Source organism: Canis lupus, chromosome 36 (genome assembly GCF_048164855.1).
Source record: "Canis lupus baileyi chromosome 36, mCanLup2.hap1, whole genome shotgun sequence".
Lineage (NCBI taxonomy): Eukaryota > Metazoa > Chordata > Mammalia > Carnivora > Canidae > Canis > Canis lupus.
Genome location: NC_132873.1, coordinates 29,786,183 through 29,810,316, shown reverse-complemented (window position 1 = coordinate 29,810,316; position 24,134 = coordinate 29,786,183). Strand labels below are relative to the sequence as shown.

Here is a 24,134-nt window from a genome sequence, read left to right as displayed (position 1 = left end):
CCAGGGGACCAGTGAGAATCGGGGTGATTCTCTAGCTGGTGGAGCCCGGCCTGTCCCACGTGAGACTCAGTCTGACCCATCTAGAAACCAGCCATCCCCTCCAGCAGCAGCACCTCAGACGCAGAGCAGCCCCACCCACCCCAGTGTGGACCAGCGTGTGGAGAAGCGGGAGGACCAGCAGGCTCAGCCCGCCGCTGGGGGACACTGAGGGCTCCCACTCATCTCACACCCTGCATGGAACCGGGCCCCTCTGCCAGGACACAGGGAGAGGCTCCCTGAACCTAAGACCTGCCTCACCTTGAGAAGCATAGCACTATACACGCTTCTAAATACCTGGACTCATCAACATGGAAACACACATACACACACAGGAGCTACAGTACATGTTGGCAGAAACAGGTAAACTTCCATAATCCCCCTGGGAAGCATAGAGGGGAAATGGGAGTTTGGGGAGGACTTCCAGTTCTGCGATTGGTTAGGTTAGGGACCATAGGACTTCTTTGCCAATGCAGTAGGGTTGAGAGCAGCAGTTACACTAAGTAAGCGGAGGGAAAGAAAGTGTTTCAAGGTGAATGCTGATGCAATTTCCCTCTTCTGATTATTTATTCTAATTATTTGGTTCTTAATGCAAACTGGGAAGAAATAAAATAGAGCTATAATTTTGTTTCTCTTGAAGGGAACTATTTAAAAAATTACATATTTAAGAAAAGTAGCCAGATAAAAGTTACTAGCTTATAAGCTTTTGTTACAAAAAAAAAAAAAAAGTTTCATCAGAAACTTGGCATATCTCTAGCAAATATATTTTTATATGTATATGGTATGTAATGAAAATAGTCAATCCTCTGAGCAGCAAAAGCCGTTACTGACTACTGCAAACTAAGCTGAGCTTTAAAATGCCTTTTGTTTTAAATGGGCTTTAAGACCAGAGGAGGGAATAATTCAAATCAACCAACCAACTCAGTATCCTATGGCTTGACAGACAAGAGTTTACTAAATATAGTGATACTGTAAATAGCCTCTATCACTATTTAACAGTTTTATAGTGATTTGGGCTCTAAGTAGCTGATGGAATTTTTTAAAAATCACTGGATTCCTAAGGGTTTCTTGAATTAAGCAGTACTATTTACAAATAACAGTATAAGATTTAAGTGCCTGGGAGAGGGATACAATTTTTAAGATTTACACAATGGGTAAATTTTTGTTTTTGGTGAGGGGAAAAGTTGGTGAATAGGAGGCCAGGAATGGAAAAGACCAGAATAAGAAGTAACTATATTTTCCAATGACTAAAGAAACAAATCTCAGAATATTCTTTTCCACGAAGATCCCGTCAGACACCAGGGATCAGATAGGGGTGTGCTACTGTAAATAGTACAGCTACAGCCAGGACAGTGGCTCGGTGACTCATGGGTCAAGCCTGCTGCTGAAAATGAAAAGCTGAGAATAGGAGGAAGCCGGGGGGGGGGGGGGGGGGGGGGGGGGGGGGGGGGCTGTAGAAAAGGGAATGCTGCTTTTGCTGAGTGAAGGTCCACGATGGTGTGTGTAGGAACTGTGAGTGAGCACAGGAGAGAGGAAGGAGGCGAGCAGAGTGGAAAACAAGCAACTCACCTTATTAGGATGAGTTGTGGACTGAAGGCTTCTCCACGACACCATCCTTCTGCCCGATACTGCATCTGGGAGGAGAGATTCTATATTTGGATGTCTAGCTTTGCCACAAAACACAGCTTAAAAATAAAATAATGGAAAGGAATAGAGTTAAACAAAGTTATTTTTGCACTTGAACTGAAACGTACTGTACTGTAAATTATCATGACTCATTTTAAGTGACCTTTAAAATCAGATGATTTATTATGCTTATGTAATTAGAGAAATAAAGAAATGGACGACAGGCTGAACCTCACCTATGAATGTACAGTATGTGGGTTTGTGAAACTGACTTTAGGAAGTCAAAAACTTATACTGTGTCTTGTGTTTACAGTTCTGATTTATTCCTTTGAAAAGCCTGCTGTTTTGGAAATGCAGTTGACATGTTGAAATAAAAATAAATATCATTTTTAAAAGTTTCTTAAATGATAAAGATGTGACCAAACAAAAGCCCTTTACTCTGTAATGATGGAGGCCAAATTCAACAGGCCTTTGTCATGGAACATTCACTTTGAGAGCTGATTCAGTAATGCAGGACTTTGTAGCCTTTTAGGACAGACACCTTCATGGGTTCGTGGACTTCTTGACTTCATACTGTCGCTAAAGCACCCACCGGCATCTTATTGTTTTATTTTCTATTTATTTATCTGCTTTTTAAGTAGGCTTCATGCTCAACACGGGGCTTGAACTCATGGCCTGAGAGCGAGAGTCATGTGCTCTACTGACTGAGCCAGCCAGGCACCGCTTAGAAAATATTAAAGTGGGTGCAAATTAAATTTTGAGAATTTCATAACCCCACTTGCAACTTCCTGGAAGTCTCCCTGGAAGATTCCCCAGAGTTGTCACAAAGCCTGGGCTGATGTCTTCCTTCACACTCTTTCTCTTGTAGAAAGGGTGAATTAGCTGAGCGCTGAGCTTATCTGGATCCAAAGAGGTTAGCTGCCAATTCTTAAACTATGGCCCAAAGCCTTAAGTAGACTATTAAGTAGACCATGATCGTAATACACGTAGATCCACTAGCTCACAAACCTCATGAACAGCCCAGGCTAACTCACAGGAAGAGGATGCTGCCTTCCTGGCTCACTACTCTTGCCGTGGGCACAAAGTGGTCGGCTAGGCAGCTCCGGGTGGGCACTTACCCAGGACGGGGGCGGGGGGGGGGGGCGCTGGTGCTCCTGGGACCATTATTTAAGCAGCGCTCCTCTAAGCAGTCCTTGGAAAAGGACGGCCACATCCGCAGTTCCTGAGTGGTGGCTGTGAACAGAGGTTACCTCTTGTCCCCTAACAACCCAGCGTGGTAAGTACAGCTCGCCTCCCCCACCCCGTATATGGGAGTAGCTTCCCTCCTAGGACGAGTCTGCAGCTGGCAGACCCCCTCACGGGACCACGAGCACAAAGCCAGGATACAAATGATGCAACTTCAAACCTGCTTGATGCCAAGGCTCAGGTCCAACGGCACCTTCCCCGGGACGCGGAGGCCACTGCATGCTTCTGTTGTGCTGGAACAGGCTCTAAGCAGCCAGGCCTACGCGTGTGCCTGACATGCACGTGTGTGGTTCTAGTCCCAGCAGGATTTCTAGATACTCCCAGATGCCTAGCACTGCAGCACCTCCCCACTCCTGGAACTTTGTTAGTCGGGAGGGTCGGACCCCTTGCACTCCGGAGAGGCCCTGTGTGGTCTGGCAACCCTATGGAGACCGCCTGGGAGGTGGGCAGGGACCCTGAAGGCCCGTGTCACACAAGGGCAAGGATTGGCAGACAGCCATGCCACCAGGAGCAATCGCTCCGGCTTCAGCAGAGCTGCATGGTCTGGGGTGGTAGCCGCTGGCCACGGGGGCCAGTAAGCACTTGTACCCTGACGAGCGCAGCCGAAGAAGCCGGATCTCTCACTGTATTCAAACAGCCACATGAGGCTCACGGCTACCAGACTGGACAGTGTAGTTACAGAGAGATTACTTTGGGGAGCCGTCTGGGCCTCAGTTTCCTCATCTCAGGGCGAGAGGCTGGATCCTAGAATCCTCTTATTCTGTGAAGGTGAGGTATGCCGTGACAGCTGACTAGGGAAGTAAAGGTGATTTCCCTTCCAGAAGGTCTCCCATCCTCTTGTGCATGGGGACAAGACAAAGCGATTTCTGAAGCCCCAAACACCCCTGTGCCATCCCAGCATAGCTCTAGGAATGGCTGGCTCAGGAATTCCAAACCACCAAGCGGGTGGGGCAGAATAAAGGGGTGAGAAAAAGGAAATCAGAAAGGAAGTGACCCGATGCCAGGGCAAACTGTGCCTGAGAGTAACCAGAAACACGGTGAGCCCATCCGGGGACGCCTGCCTCTCACTCAGCTCTCCCCGCTTCGGGCGGCTAACGCAGGACCGCCTGCCCCGCTGCGGCTCCAGGGAGATTTTTAGATGGATTAGATGGACACCCAGAACCTCACAGCGACGGGGGGGGGATGTGCAGGCTCTGGAGCCCCAAGTCTGTATCTCCCACACTACAGTGCTATGTTAAAAGGGTTGCCTACACCACCAAGCATTCAGCTCCCATATGCACTATAATCATCAAGTTGTGTGTAGGTACAAGTTAACTGACAAAATTAAGCAAAATATAAATTGAAGAGCTGGGAAAAATGACAAGTAACAAAGGTAATTCTATAGTGTGTAAAAGCCAGACAGGAGAGGTTATAAGACATTTGTTCCACAGTTTCAATATTTTTCTTCTAAAGGGTGTCAAAAAAAAAATGTAAGCAAGAATTTTATGATCATTTAAACAAGTTACATCCCCTACTCTTTGCCAGATAGTCAGCCGAGGATCTTCTCTTTGTAAACTTGTATTTTGAAAAGGTCAGGAACTTTTGGTTCGCTAAGAGAGCAATGGAAGTCTCAAAAAATAACATGTGGACCAGTGCTACTCAACTTAATTCTCATTCATTTTTAGGGTACAAAAGTCCTGTCTGTGGTTGATGGAAGGCGGGGGAACTGGTCTGTTGCCCCAGAACTGGCATGCACCAAACATCAGACACGGTCATCTATCTCTTCAACTGATTAACCAGAGCCACTTACTTGACTTTGTTTTTTAAAGACGGCGCTACAGGCGACAGCAAGAGCATACGGGCCCCGCACAGGCTCACATTCTGATTCGCTTTACCAACTTTTCTGAGTCTGTCCTCAGTTGAAAAATGGAAACCACACTAAAGAGATTAGAGTGATTAGAAGTCCAAATGAAGAGGCATAGAAAGGGTCTATATAGCACTTGATAGATGGCCAATAAATGCTGGTACTCCTCCCCTTTCTGCTTTGATTACTGCCTTGTTGGAAAATGGACCAAATATAAAAAAGTAAAGATCCCTCCAAATTATTTAAACAAGAGACAAAGAGCAGCCACCCCACTGAATGTGTCTTCCAAGATCTATCCTAGTAAATATACACTCAACCACACTCTCTGGTGACCTAGTAAGGTATCACATTCAGGGGTCATAGCAAAAATAAGCATAGGGACCCGAAGAACGTAATTAGACTCCTCGGCCAGAAAAAGACCGCAGATTTTAACAACATATCTGAATGAAGAACATGCCCAGTAGAAGGGGGTGGAGATGCCAGTCAACGACAGAAAAATTACAAAAACAACAATCACAGAAAGGTAAAGCTGGCAGGGCCTGCCTAAAGGAAGGGTGGTCTTTAACAACAGATTGAATCTCTCATGATATTAGCAACGGTGGCCCCACGGAGGGGGTTGCATTAGATTTTGGTCTGGTGACATTACGCATGGGAATTACACAACAAACTCCCTTTGTTCTCTTTCTGCTCAAGCAACCTTCTTACCACCATTTGAACCCTTCAAGGGGTCTTCTGGGAGAGAATCTGCTGGTTTTATCAATTCAAGCGTTTTTAATCCTTCTGCCGGTTTTATTTTTAGCTGTGAATCCCTAAATAGACTCTATGAATTGGCTGATGTGAGGTAGGTCTTCCTATGCGCAAGGACAAAAATCAGGGTTCTGAATCAAATAAGGTCAAGATCCACACCCGCATGGTTAAGTCCTCAATGTCATTATCACCCAGTGGGTGACTCTCAGAAGGCAGCTTACTCTTGGGGTCACCTATAAACACCTCTGTCTCACTGCAGGCTTTAAAATCATACATCTATTATGTTATTTATGCATAACAGCTGGACAAAAACTGATTTTTTTCTCTCCTTTCTCTCAAATTCTACCTCGCTAACTGGGAAATAATCACATACAGGATAATGCTTTTTCTTTTCTTGACAGAACTGCAGAGGTCTTAATACACCCACATGTTAAATATATTGATATAATCCATCATCTATTCCAAGCCTCTTAAAATCTGAAATCTCTTAAATTTCTAGATTTAAAAAAAAAGGTCTTAAATTCAAATATTGTCCTAAACATCAGATGGACACTCCCCTCTAATTCAGCCCTTAACAAATTGTATAACCAATTCACAAAGCATTTTTTGTGATACATAAAATGTGTTTTAAAACCTTTAAAAAACCTTTAAAAAATAACATTTGAATGATACAATTGTTTAAGCACGACTACCTACACTAAATCTCACCCACACATTTTGGTGTCAAACAGTCCCAACTTGCTAACAACAATAAGCTTTTATGAGGCACCTTGCATAAGCAATAACGCAAAGGGTTCAGTTATGCTCCGTAATTGCGCACCTATGGTGGTATGAGCACGAGGCCAACTTTCAACCACCTGTGAAAGGCAGAGCCATTTTACTGAATGGTCACTTAAACAGTTTAAAGGCCTTTAAATAAAGAAGGGGGGAGGGTGGGGAAGGGAAAGAAAAAGAGAGAAAGGAAGGGAGGAAGGAGAGAAAAATCTCCTATGGGAGCCATCTACGGACAGTTCCATGGGGATTAGAACTGTGACCAGCACTGTAATAAGGCCCAAATCAAAAGAACACGACAGAAACACACCAAATGTATCACAAGTAATGCTTGTAATTGTTTACCTTCTCACAGTCATCACACCACAGAAACTCACAAATCCATGATTTCCTCTATAAATAAACATAAACAACAGTACCCCAAAAGACTCTTGTTCTTTTCCTTTCTTTAGCTTTTTTTCATTGTGATGGTCACACCTAGCTCGACCCCCGAGGAGCTGCTTCCTTCTGTAGTCAGCACCTCTTCAACCTGGAATGACAGGTGAAGGCCGAGGAGGCCTGGCTGGGATGGGCCCTGGGAACTCCAGCTGACTGTTCACGTTATTCACACACACATTCTGTCAAAAACTGCCTTCTGGGAGGTGAACGTAGTGAGCACAAGCACCAACACATCTGATACATTTATGTCAGGAATAAACTTAATTCTAAAAAATCAGATTAAACTATAACAAAAATGATGTTGGAACCGTTTATACTTACAAAACATTAACATCATAATCAACATAAATTTGAATGGAAGATTCCTTGATATTTGAAATCAGCTTGTGTGAAAGCACAGACTGAATTTAGTAGATTTTACAAAAATTGCAAAGCTCCTAATATTAAAAGGTGTCTGGCAAAAAGAGAAACCTGTAAACTGGGGATCCCTGGGTGGCTCAGCGGTTTGGCACCTGCCTGTGGCCCAGGCCATGATCCTGGAGTCCCGGGATCGAGTCCCATGTCGGGCTCCCTGCGTGGAGCCTGCTTCTCCCTCCACCTGTGTCTCTGCCCCTCTCTCTCTCTCTCTCTCTCTCTCTCTCTCTCTCCCCCCCCATTAATAAATAAATAAAATTTTTAAGAACACTGATAAACTGTTTCAAAGAGAAATATCATTTGAAAATCAGCCTAGAAAGTTCCAAATGGGAACCATGCTCTTACTCAATTTAGAAACGTGCTACTGAACTTGGCTCAGGAAAGCACCTCCTATGTGTCCTTCTTCTAGTAAGAGTCTTCGTTCTCTAGGCCTCTATCCTTTAAGAACCCATCACAGAAAGAAAAAAAAAAAGAAAAAAAAAAAGCCTGTATTTGATTCTTAAAGCGATTCAGTTTAGCAGATCTTAACCCTAGGAATGTTTTGCCATGTTCACATCTTTTCTCAGCTCTTCGGTTTTGGCCTCCTTTCCCCAGAGTCAAAGTTCAGAGTGCTTCATTTCACTCTGGAGAATCAAGAAAAAAAGATCTGTCCTCTGAAGAAAGATCACAGATCTGTTTTGTAGGAAACTGTTAAAAATATATATAAACTAAATTTTTAAAATGGACTAGTCAACTCAAAATGTCACAAAAAGTTAAATGTCTTCAATTTCAACATATCAAAAAACCACAGAAAATAATTCTCATTTCTAATTTTTATATAAGTCTATAAAAATTTTTTCAAGGTTGAAAATACAATCTTAGGAAATGCTTCTCTGTCATAGGTATCAAAATAGCTATTTGTCCATTAAAAAATAAAAAATAGTCACTAATACTGTGAGACCCAGGCGGTAGGGAGATGGCCCCTCCGCTCACCTTTGAAGGTCTCTTTCTAACCCTGAGTTGTCAGAACCACTAGGCCTGGAGTCCCGGCGCGGCCTCTCAATGGTTTCGTAGTTTTGGACGAGATTTTATAATCTCCTCAAACCTCAATTCCGCCGTCACTAGCACTTCGCAAACTGTTCCACGGAGCATAAATCTGAGAGAGGTTCTCTGGTCAGTCAGTCAGTCAGTCAGTCAGAGAGCGCTGCACCGGTTTCTCCTGAGGAGATGCACTGTGGGGCAGCAGCGGCATCCCTGAAGGCCCGGGCAGCCCTGGGGTGCGGCGACCTCTGCCTCCATGTCAGCCAGCCTCCCAGTCCCTTCACAGACTGGCACTTAGGGACACCTGCGGGTCATACTTATGAGAACACCGGCCGGGGCACCCCGTCTCTTCCGGCCGGTAAACTGGAAACGCGCAGGGAGAGCAAGTCAGTCTTCTGGCGCAGGTCCTGGGGGTGAGAGGGGACTTGGCCTCTGGAGCGCAGGAGGCAGGCGTTGGCGGGCTCCCTGCGGGCCGCGGGCCCTCCCTGGTCCTGGTGACAGTCGGCACTGGGGCGTCGGGGACTCTGTCAGTCTTGCTGGCGCCTACGGTGCAGCGCAGCCGAACTTACCAGGAGGAAAAGTTCGCGTCCCTACAGTCCCGTTTTCCTCCCCGGAGGACTCGTTCCCACAGTCCAGGGTTTGCGCAGCGCTGCCCAGGCGGGCCTGCCCGGGGTCGGGGATCCCTGCTCTGACCCGCCCATGGCCAGAAGGAAGCTCGCGGCGGCTTCACGCGGTCGTCGGGTTAAACAGCTGCTCCTCCAAGAACGTGCCCCCGAAGCCATATTGTTCTTCGTGGAGGCTGATTTCTTCCGGCGACAAGTGGCTTCCGCCCAGAACAAACTCTGCGAATCTAAGAAGTAGTTTTTGTTTTAAATGCAGTTAATGTCACAGAAAGGTCTGGAAGGCAGCATGTTCCCTCGCGGTCTATCCTCCGACCCCGCTGGAGTCTGTCACCCGAGAAGAGCCTCTCCACGACATGTAGGAGCGGGAGGGGCTCGGTAGCCGTCTCAGGGCTCCGGGGGGCGCCCGTGTCCAGGCCCCCACGCCTGTGGAAGGGCTCTGCGCGGCACAGTCGCCTCCGCGGACCCCCTGGGACGTCCCCCCCGCCCCGCCCCGGCGCTCACTCACCTGCCCGGGGCCCGCAGCCGCGACACCAGCAGCCAGGCGGGGAAGCCGGGCTGGCGGCAGGCGCTGCGCAGCTCCTCCAGGGCGCGGCGCGTCTCGGCGGCCGCCTGCTCCCCGTACTCCTCCTCGCTGAGGCGCCCGGCCGCCCGCCGCTCCGCCCTCGGCCACGTCCGGAGCCTCCTGCGACGCGACACGACACGACACGACACGACACGACACGACACGACACGCGGCGGGTTGCGAGCGTCCGGCCAGCCCGACCCAGGCCCCGCAGCCCCTCCCCCGCCCCCACGCTCGGCTGCCGCGGGGCCGGCGTCTCCACGGCCTCGGCTCCCCGCTGGGCCCAGCTCCCCGCTCCGGGTCCCTGGGGTCCCTGGGGCGCCCTCTTGGGGCACCTGCCAGCAGGGGAGCCCGGCGCGGGGACCGCGGGGGCCGAGGCCCCGGGAGGAGGAGGAGCCGCCGCCGCCGCTGCGGACCGAGGGGCGGCCCGAAACTGCTCCAGTCAGGAAAGCCCAAGGGGAGGCTCGTGAGGACGGTGCCGACCCGAGGACACGAGGTCCCCCGCGGACGTCCCGGCGGCTGAGGCCTCGGCAAGGCCGCCCACACCCGGGCGAGTCGCGAGCGTGGATCCTCCGCGGGGTCGGCAGCGGCGAGGAGCTGCGGGCCACCTGGGCGGGCGGGCGGGCGGACCCCCTTCCCCCCTTCCCGTGCCTCCCTCAAGGCCGGCGCCACACGCGGACGCGGGCACGTGCACGGCCAGCCGCGGGCCTGGCGGAGCCTCTGCGCCTCACTTCCTCACAGGAGCAGCAACGGGAGGCGGGGCGCGTCCCTCAGGTCGCCGCAGGTCACCGCACGGTCAACGAGCTGCTCGCGGCGAGCGGCCCACGGGGTGACCCCGGGGAAACCAGAGCGCCGCTGGCGAGTCGCACATGGTCCAGCAGCTCTCGGTCGGACTAACCCACCACACGGACCCGGCTCCGGGCATGAAGCGCGCGCGGCCCCCAGCACCCGCACCGGGACGCTCCGGGCAGCAGGCGGACAAGGCGGACGGCCGCCCTGGCTCCGGCCCCCTGACCCCGCCTGTGAAGGCCCCCACCCCGGCCAGTGCCCCCTCCCTCGCCTGCCTCCTGGCCTTCCTCCCTCTCAGGAAACGCCTTTCTACGCTTATGCGCCTCGCGGTTTCAATTCACGGAGATCCAGCCTAGTAATTTCTTCTTCAGGAAAGTTCCTGAACTCTCTGTGCCACAGCCCCTGCGCAGGCAGATCTTAACGCTTCAGAGATACAGGAACTTTTGCTGATGTGTCAGCAAATACACCTCAAGGGTAGGAGCGTCTCCTTCTCTGTGCACCTGACGCAAAAAACAGGTGATCAGACTCCGTGACTAAGGAGAACGCAGCAAAGCTGAGACCACAGAGGCTGCCTCATCTCAATACCTAAGAAAACCTCCTGAACATAAATAATACCTTCACTTCTCCAGCTCTGTCTCATAAGGACAACAAATGTCTTTAAAGCAATCTTGGGCCCTAATGAAAGGAACTGTAGGATGAAAGTAGAAATTTTAGGCGACCCAGACTGCAACCGACTCCGCCACTGATTTTAGTGAATTCCGGGGGAGCTAGGATTACCTCGTAATCGAGGGAAGTCCTCTGAAAAACAAAGACTAGAAACGGAGATGGGATTCAATGCTCAAGTTCTCCGTCCTCTCTCAGACCTCCAGATGAAACGTGCTAGTTAATTATGAGACTAAATAGGACACGTGCAAGAAGCTTCCCAAAACAATAAATAAAACCAGAGCTCAAAATGTCAAATTTACAAGGCAAAAAAAGATACGCACCACCTCATATAACTGAATGCTTTCAATGGGTAGCAGAGGCTCCCGGAGGACAGGATGAGGATCATAACCGCATAGGCGCACTGGGGCACAGTGACACCACAGTAGATCAGAAGCAGCGCCAGGAGCCGCAGCGTCCACGTCAGAAGATTCACATTCCTTTCGTCAACAAGGGGCCCGTGTTTGTAACAAACAGCAAAGCTGAGAAATCCCACAATTAGGACATAGCCTGTAGAAAAGCAGAAGAATTTGAAAATTTGAACTTGAATAGCTTTATGAAAAATCCTGACAGAGCCTTGACTTAAGCTAACAACCTATCAGAAAGCCTTCACTTCTGTCTTCTTTTTCTAAAGAAGTAAGGTTGAAAAACATATACAGGGCTATTTATTCCTTCCATGTAAGATACTATGCTGTCTTTTGTAATAATTAGGTATATTTAATAATAAATTACAATGATATATACTTGTTTTTTAGTGCAGAGTCCTAGATGGGCAAATGCTATCATGGTTGCTTTGGTCAGGAATAAGCCTCAACATATGTCACAGCTGGCTACAGACCCTACTTTTTATTGTCACTTTCTAGTTAAAAAAGGAAAATATAATTTAAGAGTGGTGGGACCAGGCTGCACCCCTGATCCAGTGCTCACCTTCTGCGTTAGTAATGGTGGGATGCTGAGCTGTTCTGCGTCTCCAGCTGGGATCCACTGTGAAACACACATCACTTACGTAATCCACCAAGTGTTTCACCAAAAGTGCTATATTTTTCAGCTTTAGCAATAACGGGATTTTTTTTAAATTTTATTTATTTATTTATTTATTTATGACAGTCACAGAGAGAGAGAGAGAGGCAGAGACATAGGCAGAGGGAGAAGCAGGCTCCATGCACCGGGAGCCCGATGTGGGATTCGATCCTGGGTCTCCAGGATCGTGCCCTGGGCCAAAGGCAGGCGCCAAACCGCTGCGCCACCCAGGGATCCCCAATAACGGGATTTTTTAAAAAATTACCTACCTAATATATATATTCTGTTTTCATCCCATAGCCACTTCAGATCCTCCGTGAATCGGTACACAAAATAAACTGAAGCAAACGAACAACCAACCATTAGAGCCCAAAAGGTGCTATACTGTGTATGGAAGAAAATAAATGACACAGTTTTTGGTTCATTCACTCTCACAAAAATAGGAGCAAACAAATAAACGCTTTGTATTGGAAACTTCTACATCAAATTGTATTGAAGTCAATTCAAGATACTCTCTAGAGTCTTGTTAAAGTTATGGTTCGTGAACCAGCAGCATCAGTATCAGCTGGGAGCTTGCTGGGATGCAGACTCTTGAGTCCCACGGTAGACTCCTAGTCAGATCTGCATTTCAACAGGATTCTTGGTAACTCATATGTACACTAAAGTGGGAGAAGCACTTCTTTAAAGAAAATAAATTTATCTCAAAATATGCCAGTGTTGTAAGCTTTAACCAAGTATCTGCAACATGATCATCATGAACTAATATTTCTTCCCGACTCAGTACAGAGCATTCTTTCATTAAATGTGTTTTGGGGAACAAATAATAATGAAGAAATCCCCAGATGTAGCAATGTAGTTATTCAAGGCCTTGACGGTTCAGCATCATGACATTCCTCAGCTCTGCTAAGACCAAGACAAATTTCTACTCAGCATAGATCAGTCCCTGGCCACTCATAAGAAAAATGTATTACCCAAAAAGTAAAAAGGTCTCAAAAAAAGGATCACCAAAACTTAATACTTGAGGATATATACAGTAACAAATAAAAATGGAATCTCTAGAAAAAGATTCATTTTAAAGTCAGTTTATACAATGTAGAAATACAGTTTGAATCAGGAACCATAATCAGTGTGAATTAACTTGGATCAATTTTTCATATCTATGAGATCATGGTTTCCCTCTTCCATTCATTTATACACAGTATGCCTACCTTGGGAATTAACCTTTTCACCAGCAGCAGGACAAAGACTAATGTCATTAGAACACCTAGCACGGTCCCGGAAGAGTAATAGAAAATAGGACTTCTGTCAAGACAAGCAGATAAAAGCCATTTAAATGCTACACGGCACTTTCAGCATTAAAACCATGCTTAACCTGATGACAGTAGCCAGAAAGAATACCAAGGAGAAAAACTCAGATGGTAGCTTTAATTACATGCTATACTCATAAAATGAAGTCTGTACTTGCAATTTACGGTAAATAGCTGGCCACTAACTCAAAATGTCGGCGTTACCTTCTATGTTTAGTATCTGATGCCAGAAAAATTACTGAGCACCTATCATGTAGCAGGCACTGGTCTGCAAGCTGGGCACGCATTCACGACGGCCCTGTGAGACGGCTATCCATGTCTAAATTTCACAGAGGAGAAAACGAAGGCACTGAGAAGTTAAAGACCTTCCCCAAGTCGGTATCTGCCAACCGAAGGGTGCAGGCTTGCAGTCTGGTTCCTGGGGAGTCCAAGCTTTATTCCTCAGGCTACGTAACTAACATTGGGTTTCTAAAGGTCATGCCTTACATTAAACATGATTATACTACAAGGAAGATAAACAATATGAGGAATAAAAAGCTTAAGAAAGAAAATGTTATTGGAAAAAAGTGCCTTTTCATGAGAGAAGTTGTAATATACAGAATATCAGGATAACACGTTTATGCAAGAGTCAGGTACTTGGTAAATTCAACCTTCTGGGGCAGCTCCGGTGGCTCAGCGGTTTAGAGCTGCCTACAGCCCGGGGTATGATCCTGGAGACCCGGGATCAAGTCCCACATCGGGTTCCCTGCATGGAGCCTGCTTCTCCCTCTGCCTGTGTCTCTGCCTCTCTCTCTCTCTCTCTGTGTCTCTATGAATAAATAAATAAAATCTTAAAAAAAAAAAAAAAATCAACCTTCTGTACCAGAGCTACAAATCCTGGAAGCAGCCTGAATCTAAGAGAGAGAGCAGCATCTGGCATCAGAAGACCTGAGTATAAATCTCAGTCCTAGCAAGAGCTAGTCATGTCATGATGAATGTTGGTTTTCTCATCTATAAAATGAGAACAATAATACAGAACTTACGTAATTGTTAGGAGGATCAAATAAAAAAAATTGTGTATTAACACCTGACACAGAATAATGCATGTAAACGCACTCTGTAATATACACATACATATCACGTGTACTGCTATGGGTTTTTAAAGGCCTTTCTGGCACCATCTTCAGACCTACTGTCTGTACAACCTAAAGCAAGAACTATAAGCCAGTGTGGAAATATTTATTAGCATAGGGTCAAAACTGTGCTAGCCCCTTTTTAATTCACAAAATTAAGAAAGCAAAAAATGCATACTTACTGACTCAAGGTCTTTGCATAAAAGAAGAGGAAAATGCCTGCCACAAACACAAAGCAGAGTTGGAAATCTACAACTGGAGTAAAAAAGACACACAACAAACAAAGATTTTGTGTCAGTGTAGTTAGTGAAACAAGTCGATCTACTGAAATGTCACTCCAGAAAAGCTAAATCAAATATAATGAAAACAGACTTACGATTTCGATTCACACTAATTGTATACATAAATCTCTTCCTGACAGGCGTCACAGAGAAGCACATGGTCTCTCCATATGGATTGATGATTATGGTTATTTCATTAGACATCTTTGGTGTCCAAAAATTATGAATCATACACTTGATTAAAGATAGAATGGTTTCTGGATACTGACAATTATATTTTTCTGTGATGTATACAATATTGAACAGGCCTGAACTGGTAATTTTCACCTATAAAGTAAGAGCAAACAAATCTATAAACACAGAAGTTAAAACGTCTCTGAAGTTCCTTAAAGTCACGAGCAGGTGAATAGAGAGAGCCCAAGAGAACTGACTAAAGAATGACATCTGAGTAGATGTCCCACAGTCCCAGGGTTCCCAGCCGTGGACCTACAGATCTCTGTTTAGTTCGAACATACTGGAGCATAGACTTTTGAAAGTGGATGTTTCTTCCCCTGAGTTGTAGGTGATTCAACTCCCTTCTAGCAAGTTGCTGTGGCCAAGGGACATGTGAAAAAGGACGACAGAAAGTAATAGGTGGCAAACTCCTTGGTTTATCACGAGGTTTATATTTCTATCATTTTCTACTGTGTTTGAGGAAAAGCACTTCCTCCAGATCAGCCAAGCATACGTGATTCAGGCTTCCCTCCTCGTGCCCCCCAGAGAAGAATCCAACCACAGATACCACTCAGGTCTCACAAAAAAGCACTAAGCAGGGATCCCTGGGTGGCGCAGCGGTTTAGCGTCTGCCTTTGGCCCAGGGCACGATCCTGGAGACCCGGGATCGAGTCCCACGTCGGGCTCCCGGTGCATGGAGCCTGCTTCTCCCTCTGCCTATGTCTCTGCCTCTCTCTCTCTCTATCTCTGTGTGACTATCATAAATAAATTTAAAAAAAAAATAAAAAAAAAAAGCACTAAGCAGACAGTGACAATCCAGTGATCACTAAATGACAATTGTGCTGCTGCCTTTGCCTGTCCCTCTCTGTTCCTCTTCTTTGTCCACGAGTAAGGCAAGCCAGAAAACCAGGCATCAGGTGCTATAACCCAATACCTACCCTCACTTCTCATGGACTTTAGCTCCTGGCTCACCATTGCTCTACTACTATTTCCTGTCATACCTCTCAAGGGATCGATATGCACAATACACCAAACTCCTTCCAATTCTCTGATTCTCGGCATCTTGAGCTTCTCCCCTAACACTCTCTGCCTGACCTCAGCTAACCACTCCAGTGGGCCACACTCTGGACCTTGTCATTACCAAACTACAGCCCCTCTACAGGTTGTTTCAGGCATCCTGCTGGCTGACCACCAACTCCTACCTTTCCAGCATGCCCCTTATAGTACCTTGACCCCAGGAAGTCTTTGACCCCACCATAGGTCAAGCATTTTTCCCTGCTCCTCACCCGTCTGATGTCCTTAGCCCCTTCTTATCCAGCTAAATTCCATGATCGATAGTTATAAATCATTCTCTTGCATGTACCCCTGACTCCTTTACACCACTCTTGCTTTGTCACACCTACCTGCAAAATCCAACTCTCTGCCCATTCCACTCTTGCCTTTGCACCACCAAATGGTACTAGATAAATGCATGGCAGTCTGACTTCACACCCATGAGCATGAAACTGAAGTGGGACCTGAAGCTACAGGTGATCAGACCATACATTCCTATCTACCCTCCAATCTGTATTACAAAGATTTAACAGCTTTTTATTCCTCAATACCAACACCTCCTCCCCACCCGCACTTTTGGCTGAAAATGGAAAAAGGCAATGTCAACAGGCTTCTGTCCCCATACTCAACAACTGGAGGGCACCGGCAGGCACGTGCTCTGCTTCCTACCTGTGGGGAGGAACTTTCTGCCACACAGGAGATTTAGAGGAGATTTTAAAGGCACTGAATCAGATCACCTTTATCTACTCAAGGACATCCTACCAATACTACTTCTTCCCTCTCTACTGGACAATTCCTATTGATACGGGAAAAAAAGGCAAAAGAAAAATTTAATTTCCTTACTACCTATAGCCCATTGAGAAGTCCTCAAAAGAAGCAGAGTAACATTCTTCTAGAAACTCAGCTTCCTTAATGTTAACACTTTGCTAAAGGCAAAGGCAATCTTAGCCCGACCCCCAGGACCCTGTAAGTCTACTTTAACATATAAAAATTCCTTCAGAAATTTCCTTTATCTTTAAACCCCCAAGATACATGTTGGCTGGCAATCATGCCCCTCACATATGACCCACCGATATACATCTGAAGAGTCTCATGAGTAAGGTTTATTAGACAGTAATATATGACCTTTCCCCAACAATAGTAGCCTCCTCAAGGTCCTGGAAACCTTGCTTCCAAAATTCCTTAGAGACTTACGCTGTCCCTAACCCCCTCCCAACTTGAAAGTATAGAATGGGCCACTCCTCACGACCCCAGTGCATGCAGCTCATTCTGCCCACGGGTCCTGTCCTTGTGCTTTAATAAAACCACCTTTTGCACCAAAGACATCTCAAGAATTCTTTCTTGGTCACTGGCTTTGAACCTCAACATCTTTCCTACAACACTATCAGCATACAAACATGTTGATATTTTTCCCATTGGGGGGAAAAAAGCCTTCTATTGACTCCATTTTCCCTTCTAGCTATCCCCTTGTTTCCCACTACAATCAAATTCTTTTAAAATGTTGCCATACCTGCAGTCTTAAGTTCCTTTTCTCCCATTCTCTCTTTAAACTTCAATCATTGTTTCATTCCCAACAGGCTGTCCCTGACGAGGTCAACAGTGGCCTACATGTTGCTAAATCAAATGACCAATTCGTTCTCAGTCATCGTTTTTGATCCATCAACAGCATTTAGCACTGCTGATCACTCCCTTTTCCTTGTAACACCTTCTTCCCACAGTTTCCTGGACATCTTCACTTTGTGTTCCTTCTCTCTCTCCTCTGCTGGCTCCTTTCTCCCTTCCTATATATAAGGCTGATCCAGGCTCAGCTATTGGTCCTCCATCTAAACTCACTTCCTCTACTGTCTATAAACATGCATCACTGCTTACTTTTGCAAAAAGAAACACAGGAAAGACATAGAGAAGCTAGTAAGACTATTCACAAGGGGTGGGCAGGAAGAGGTAGAGGAAAGAGAGGGAGTGACACTTTTCTGAGAATACTTCTGTACATTAAACCATATTAATACCATACACACTAAAAAAATGACAATAAAATCAATTAGGATAGGGGAAAACCCTGAAAACAAATAAAAAAAATATATTTCAAATGGAAATGGAAACAAAACTAAATATATTTCAAATGAAAAATACAACTATATTAAAGGGGGGTGGGTAGTAATTTGTAATTTGTAAGTAATTTTGGAGCATAGTATGTAGTCTATATACTCTTAAACTAGAGATAAACACTAAACAAATATTGACAAATAAATAACAAATTACTATTCAAGCATTAGGCAAATAAATCAATGTACTGAGAATAATGAAAATTAAGTTCCCACTATCAGAGAAGAAAGTTACAAATATGTCAAGGAGAGACATTAGAATGAACCCATAGTATGGAAGATATCAAAACTCATGGTTTTCAACAGATAGAGAATCACAAATAGATTTGTACACATATGTATGTATATACATGTCTGTGTGTGTACACATGTGACAATGGTATCCCAGCACTAATAAACACACCTAACTCTGAGTATCTCTTAAAAAAAAAAAAAAAAAAAAAAAGTATGATTCCAGAGCTGGGTTTCAGAAATCACAAAATAAGCCTGGAACATCTTGTTTGCCAGAAGATGCTCAAATGATAGGCACAAATTAAAAGGACAAATGAGCTACTTTGAAGGGGCTCCTATTGGTCAAATCCAGGACAATCTGAATATCAAAATAAACCATGAAGTAATAGATTATAATCCACTGAATGAAATGGCAATCCATAACACTATGTGGATATAAATAACCTGGAGAAGGAAAAACTCTCCCCTATTGAAGAATACTGATGAATGTAGAAAGAATAAGGGAATTAGAAAATGACCATTTGATTAACGTCATGATGATATCTGATTCATGCAAGCATCAATGGATGATAAAACTAAAGAGTGAAAAATTGATGAGGAAAAGGATATCTACATAGTTTTATTTTTTTTCTACATAGTTTTAAGTTATCTCCTCAAAAATCATTTATTACAAAGGGTACAATGGTCACTTCATAGTGGTAAAACTGTGAATTGCCAGATACCACCTTAACCAGGTGGCCAAAGTGGTGCCTATAACCAGCAACAGTACAAATCAACGTCATGTTCCTTCTGATATGCTGTCCTATCTTTTCCCTCAGGCTAGACTACTCTTTCTTGGTAATATTATCTTGATAACTCACTAACTTCATTAAAATCTTTCTCAAATACCACCTTCTCAACAAGAACTACCCTGACCACCCTTTTTATACTGTTAACTTGCTCCCTACCTCCCTCATTCTGCCTCCCTTGCTCTACATTTTCTTTTTTTTCATAGCACTTACTAGTTTTATAATTTTCCTCTCTATTACATTTATGGCCTATTCCCTATACTCCTATACCCCTAAGAGTATAAACATAGGAGCAGGGATCTTTTGTTCACTGATGTATCCTAAAAGCCTATGCTCCTGGCACTAAGCAAGGGCTTAATAAATATGTTAAGTGCTGAATAAAGGAAAGTATTAGGCTACTGAGAAAAACTACTCTTGGCCATACCTGGGATCAGAGAGTGAGTGGCTTGGGATAGCAATTATTTTGGAAAGTAGAAGACACGGTGTTGTCCTGAGTGGTGTCTGAACAGTGAGCACACCGTGGTCACTTAGATACCATATTTATTTAGAGTGGTTTGGAGAAGGGCTCACGGAAAGTATGAAGAGTTAATATTCCCTTCCATACATCCCTTTCCCTTAGGCCATTCTATGTGATTCCCAAGTCACCTTTCATACTGATACACTGCTCTGTGTCATATAAAAGATATTTTTAATTCTTGAAATAGTACATTTTAATTCTCAGCTCTTAAGATGTGATTTAAACATAGGCTCTTACCTGCACAGTTGACCACATGTATTTCCACTCCATTTGGGAATTTCTATTGTAGCAGTAACAGTCTGAGTCAGAAGTCTTAATAAAATCCATTTCCTTCAGGGCTTTACACCTTGCAACTGAGAGATGAAAAAGAAAATATATTTCTGAAATATTTAATTTCCCAGAATCATACCCTTTTTTTTTTCCTTTTTAATTCACAAGAATAATGCTATTTTTACATGCTCTGACCAATGGATTCTTCTACATGGTTATTACAGTCCTATAGTCTTTCCAACCTACAATAGACAGACAAAAAATTACAGTCCAGCATCAACACTCTTATGACACATGGAAGGTAGTCTAAGAACACAGAGAATAGGCACTTCAGTCTTGGGAGTAGAGGGCAAGAATTGGGGGCAGCTTCCTAGAGAAGAGGAAATGTGGGTGGAGCACTAAAGGATAAGTCGGAGGCCACGAGACAGAGAAGAAAGGTTAGAGCGTGGCAAGTGTGTACAAAACCAAGATTAGGGAAATCACAGAAGTGGTTCAGTTGTTCACTGAAGATGGAGTGTGGGGAATTATGACGGAATTTCAACATCTGCAGCTAGAGAGGTAAGCAGTGGTTACTACTTTAAGGAGTATGGACTAGGTGAGCATCAAAGTCTCAGCAGGTAACTGCTGACACTCACGAAGGCTTTACTGAAGAGGTCGGGGAGTATGTGGACAGAGTTAAGGCATCAACACTGTCAACTAAGACACCGTGAACTTCCTAGACCTCAACGACAGCAAGAAGTCTTCAACATGGCAAAGGGAGGCCTGAAATGGCAAAGGGAGGACCTGGTGTTATTTGTTGGAGCTACTAAAACCCGGAGGACAGTCTGATGGATGCAATCCCTGACAAAACATGACAAAAAATGGCGGATGGAGATAGGACTACTTCAACCTCTCTCCTGCCCTCCCATCAGGGCTCCTCACTGGCCAAACCCAATGGGAACCAAAGGACAAAGAAGCCCAGGTGACTCAGGCCACAGATGTCAGCTTTCAGGTACTGAGCCGGGGAGGGAAGGACAGAGAATGATCTGGGATCCATATGTAACATACAAATAACATACAACACAATACAGTACACAGAAGAGGAGAGCGAGGTGCCTTATTAGACGGTAAATACCGCAAGAAACATGTAAAGTAATGGGATTCATTTTATCTGTGGCTCCCTCTGAATTTAAAATGAAGTAAGACGTCCTCTTCCCCTGAGTCAGGGCTGGAGGCCAAGATCAGTCTTTGAGGATCAGTGTTGGCACAAGCCGGCCAGCAGGCTTGTTTTCCAGCCTCAGGCATCTAGAGCTGCTGGGAGCCCCACCTGCTCTACTCCAGGCCTGCTGACTGCCCGCCAGCCTGGGGCCTCGAGTGGGCACCACCCCCTCCCCCGCCCCCGGCTCCTTGAACAGTGCCGGGCTCCCGTGGGCCGCTCCTGGCCTGGGCTGCCACGTACGTAGCTTGGCCCCTGCCTGCCCCACAGGAATAGCCTACGTGCACCTAGACGGGCGGGCGTCTACCATAAAGATGCCCGTGAGGGAGTGCAGCCTCTCACCTCCTGCTCTCCCACCAAACATTGGCTTTGGCCCCAGGGGGACCACTGGGGGAGGAGAGGGTGTCCAGAGTGGGGAATTCTGCTGCGGACGGGACGGCCGAGGCCACCGAGCTCAGGGAGGATTACCACTCCTCCCTGCTGGGTGAGGCCGGGTGCCAGCCAGGCCACTCCATCCTTCACTCAGCTGGGTCTCCCGCACGGGATCCCCTACAGGCCGGGATCCCCTATAGGACGTGAGGTGGGAGGTGATGAGCAAGAGCTGGGAATGGGGGGGGGGCCTCTGCACGCACCCGGGCAGGTCAGACGTGACACTCGGAACAGTGGCCACGAGCACAAGCTCTGAGTGGTTAGTGTATCGAACCCCACAGCTCTGGTTCCACACGGTTGCAAGCAGGAAGTTCTCTATGTTGAAGTGCTTACTTCCATCAACTGACAAATGTTTTAGAAAAGTTTTCAGGTTCTAACAGTTTTTTTTTTCCACTAACAAAAGTTCTGGAAGCATCTCATTTTGTTCTAAAAGCAATAAGCCACTTTCTGTGGGAAAAAAATAAAATAAATTGAACTGAGATGAAAGTCATAAATTCTTCTGGATCCAGGATAGGGTGTCATCACTGTGTCTGTCAACAGGAAGCAGGCACAGAGAATGCTATGGGCACACAGAAAAATGGGCCTTATGCCCATCCCCCACTTTTATTTATTTATTCATGAGAGACACAGAGAGAGGCAGAGACACAGGCAGAGGGAGAAGCAGGCTCCACGCAAGGAGTCTGATGCAGGACTCGATCCCAGGACCCCGGGGTCACGCCCTGAGCCAAAGGCAGACGCTCAACCCCTGAGCGCCTGGGGGCCCCCCAACTTTTCTATGGGAAGTGTGGTCAGCTGCTCCAGAAAAACCTGAAATGAAGCTAGAACAACCTGCTGCACCAAAATTAGGGAAGGATTGAGTAACTAGTAACTGTCACAGTCATTTGGGGAATGATACTGAAGAAGCCCATGTAGGTCTGTGCCCAAGCTAGACGCATCCTAAGCATTGAGCCCAAGAGAGTGGAGACACACTTGAGAAGATGCAGAGAATACCGACCAATGTGACTGCATAAAGGTCACAAAGTTACACAAAGTAGGAAAGTCACAGGAGAATCCAGTATTTTCCAATGTGACACCATCAAATCACTTAAAATTTACTCTTAACATTGGGAGGAAATGCTTACATTTTTAAATATACCAACGCATTTGCAGAGTTTGAGAGTCAAGATGCAAATACAAAATTCTAAGAGACAGGTCTCAAAAAGGCACGTGAAGGAGGCTCTAGAGGTGCTCTGCTAAATATAGGAGACTAAAAATTAAAAATCCGTCCCCCAGTACGGCATGTTCATATATACGAGACCAGAAGGAGGACGCAGAGCTAGTGCTGAGGGAGCCGTTGGGTTACCCCCGGCCCAGGGATACAGGGGAGAGGGCCCTCCCGGACATCAAAGGGCTGGCAGCTGGCTGTGGAAAAGACGTCAGAGGCAAGAGAACCTGGGGGCACCTGAGCAACCAAACATAGTGAGAGCCTCCAGGCAGTGAGAGCGGAGGAGGACGGGGAGGAGGCTGTGGACGGGCCTTCGGGCAGCCCACGTTCTGCCTCCTCAGAGCCTCCCGGCTAAACCAGGAGGCGGGGTCCACAACTAGACCCCGGGGCCTCAATAAAAGACAGGAACTCCTACCTGTGTTGGAAAGGGAGCATTCGAGCAGGACGGGTGAGGGAGGGCGGGGCCGAGGTCCACAGACCCCAGCAGCCCGGACCACTGTAAGAAAGGTCCCTGGCGGCCAGTGCTTTCTTCGGGTTTACTCCCATGGCCGGTGCTCCAGGCCAGGGGCTTTTCTGCAGGGTGGCTCCGGGGCCGAAGCACAGAGAACGAACTACTGCTCTTGTTCGTGGTTTGAGGGAACATCCTCTTTCCGGGTCCAAGCTTTGCAAACAAATGCTGCCTTCCAATGAGTTTGTTTCCACTTGGTCCTAATCCATCTCCTAAATCATTTGAGATCTCTAACTCTTAAGAGCAAGATGGTGTAATATAAGTATAGTGCAATAATCTGAATTTAGAAGTAAATGCTTCTTTGTCATCCAAGCCAGTCTCCTTGCACTAGGATTACTGGTTTCCCTGCTTCTGGAATTGCCCTAAATATCAATTCCCCTCCAACCTATTCTCCAATCAGCATGGAGATCTTTTAAAAACATCAATCAGAGCACATCATTTACCTGCTCAAAACCGATGACTTCACACTGCACCTGTAATAAAAATCCACCCTCCCTTCCACGATCTAGCACTGTGACCCTCTCTCCTCCTCATCCTCGCAGCTGCTCAGGCCACACCAACCCTCCTGTCCTCGAGATGCTGAGCCATTCCTGCTTCAAGTTTTCCTACTTGGCAATTCCTTGACATGCAATCTGCTCCCCAGATTTTGGCAGAGCTTGCTCCTTTTGGTAATTTAGGTTTGCCCAAAAGTCACCTTCTTAGGAAAGCCTTCTCTGACCCCACTGTCTAAAATGGCACATTCCAACCCCTTTCACCCACTTGCTTCTCACTCTGCTTTATTTTTTCCTCATATTTTTATCAGCTTATACCCTGTCTTTCCATGAAGTTAGAGGCAGCATGTTCTTTACTGTACCCCCAGCCTTTAAAAATCTGTCTTCTGTGTATGTGTTTAATCTGGGAGGGTCAGTGGGTTATTCGGGCATGCACAGCTGAGACAATGAAAGCCTGGCCAATCTTTGTAAAAGGCTGCCTGGCACTAGTCAGCACCATAAAGGGAAGCGCACCCCGGCCCTCCCCTTGAAGCAATCTGATGTAATCCGACGTCCTATCCAGCCTGTGTCCCTGCCATCCCACCACAGAACCCGCGG

The 24,134-nt window shown here is 46.2% G+C and overlaps 2 protein-coding genes and 1 non-coding gene across 28 annotated transcripts in view; 2 read left to right on the top strand and 1 right to left on the bottom strand.

The window, feature by feature from the left end:
• MFSD6 (major facilitator superfamily domain containing 6) overlaps nt 1–8,992 on the top strand; it is a 73,520-nt gene extending 64,528 nt beyond the window's left edge. For 13 of the 14 annotated variants that reach the window (XM_072813501.1, XM_072813504.1, XM_072813507.1 and 10 more), the window contains one exon: nt 5–2,061. In XM_072813501.1, the coding sequence (XP_072669602.1) occupies nt 5–208 (204 nt within the window). In that variant the 3' untranslated portion in view covers nt 209–2,061. Of the gene's footprint in view, nt 1–4; nt 2,062–4,571 lie in introns of those variants that run through there. The other variant, XR_012025133.1, reaches the window with a different exon arrangement.
• The window catches only part of NEMP2 (nuclear envelope integral membrane protein 2), a 41,249-nt gene that overhangs the window by 1,304 nt on the left and 15,811 nt on the right, over nt 1–24,134 (bottom strand). For 3 of the 13 annotated variants that reach the window (XM_072813527.1, XM_072813514.1, XM_072813523.1), the window contains 9 exons: nt 19,678–19,793; nt 14,632–14,863; nt 14,438–14,510; nt 13,045–13,138; nt 12,106–12,220; nt 11,101–11,326; nt 9,269–9,445; nt 6,688–8,990; nt 1,606–4,824 (listed from right to left, as the gene is read on the bottom strand). In XM_072813527.1, the coding sequence (XP_072669628.1) occupies nt 8,867–8,990; nt 9,269–9,445; nt 11,101–11,326; nt 12,106–12,220; nt 13,045–13,138; nt 14,438–14,510; nt 14,632–14,863; nt 19,678–19,767 (1,131 nt within the window). In that variant the 5' untranslated portion in view covers nt 19,768–19,793 and the 3' untranslated portion in view covers nt 1,606–4,824; nt 6,688–8,866. Of the gene's footprint in view, nt 1–1,605; nt 4,825–6,687; nt 8,991–9,268; nt 9,446–11,100; nt 11,327–12,105; nt 12,221–13,044; nt 13,139–14,437; nt 14,511–14,631; nt 14,864–19,677; nt 19,794–21,537; nt 21,782–24,134 lie in introns of all 13 variants that reach the window. The other 10 variants (XM_072813525.1, XM_072813524.1, XM_072813520.1 and 7 more) reach the window with 8 other exon arrangements.
• LOC140625938 (small Cajal body-specific RNA 20) lies at nt 20,896–20,996 on the top strand. The gene has a single exon (XR_012025202.1).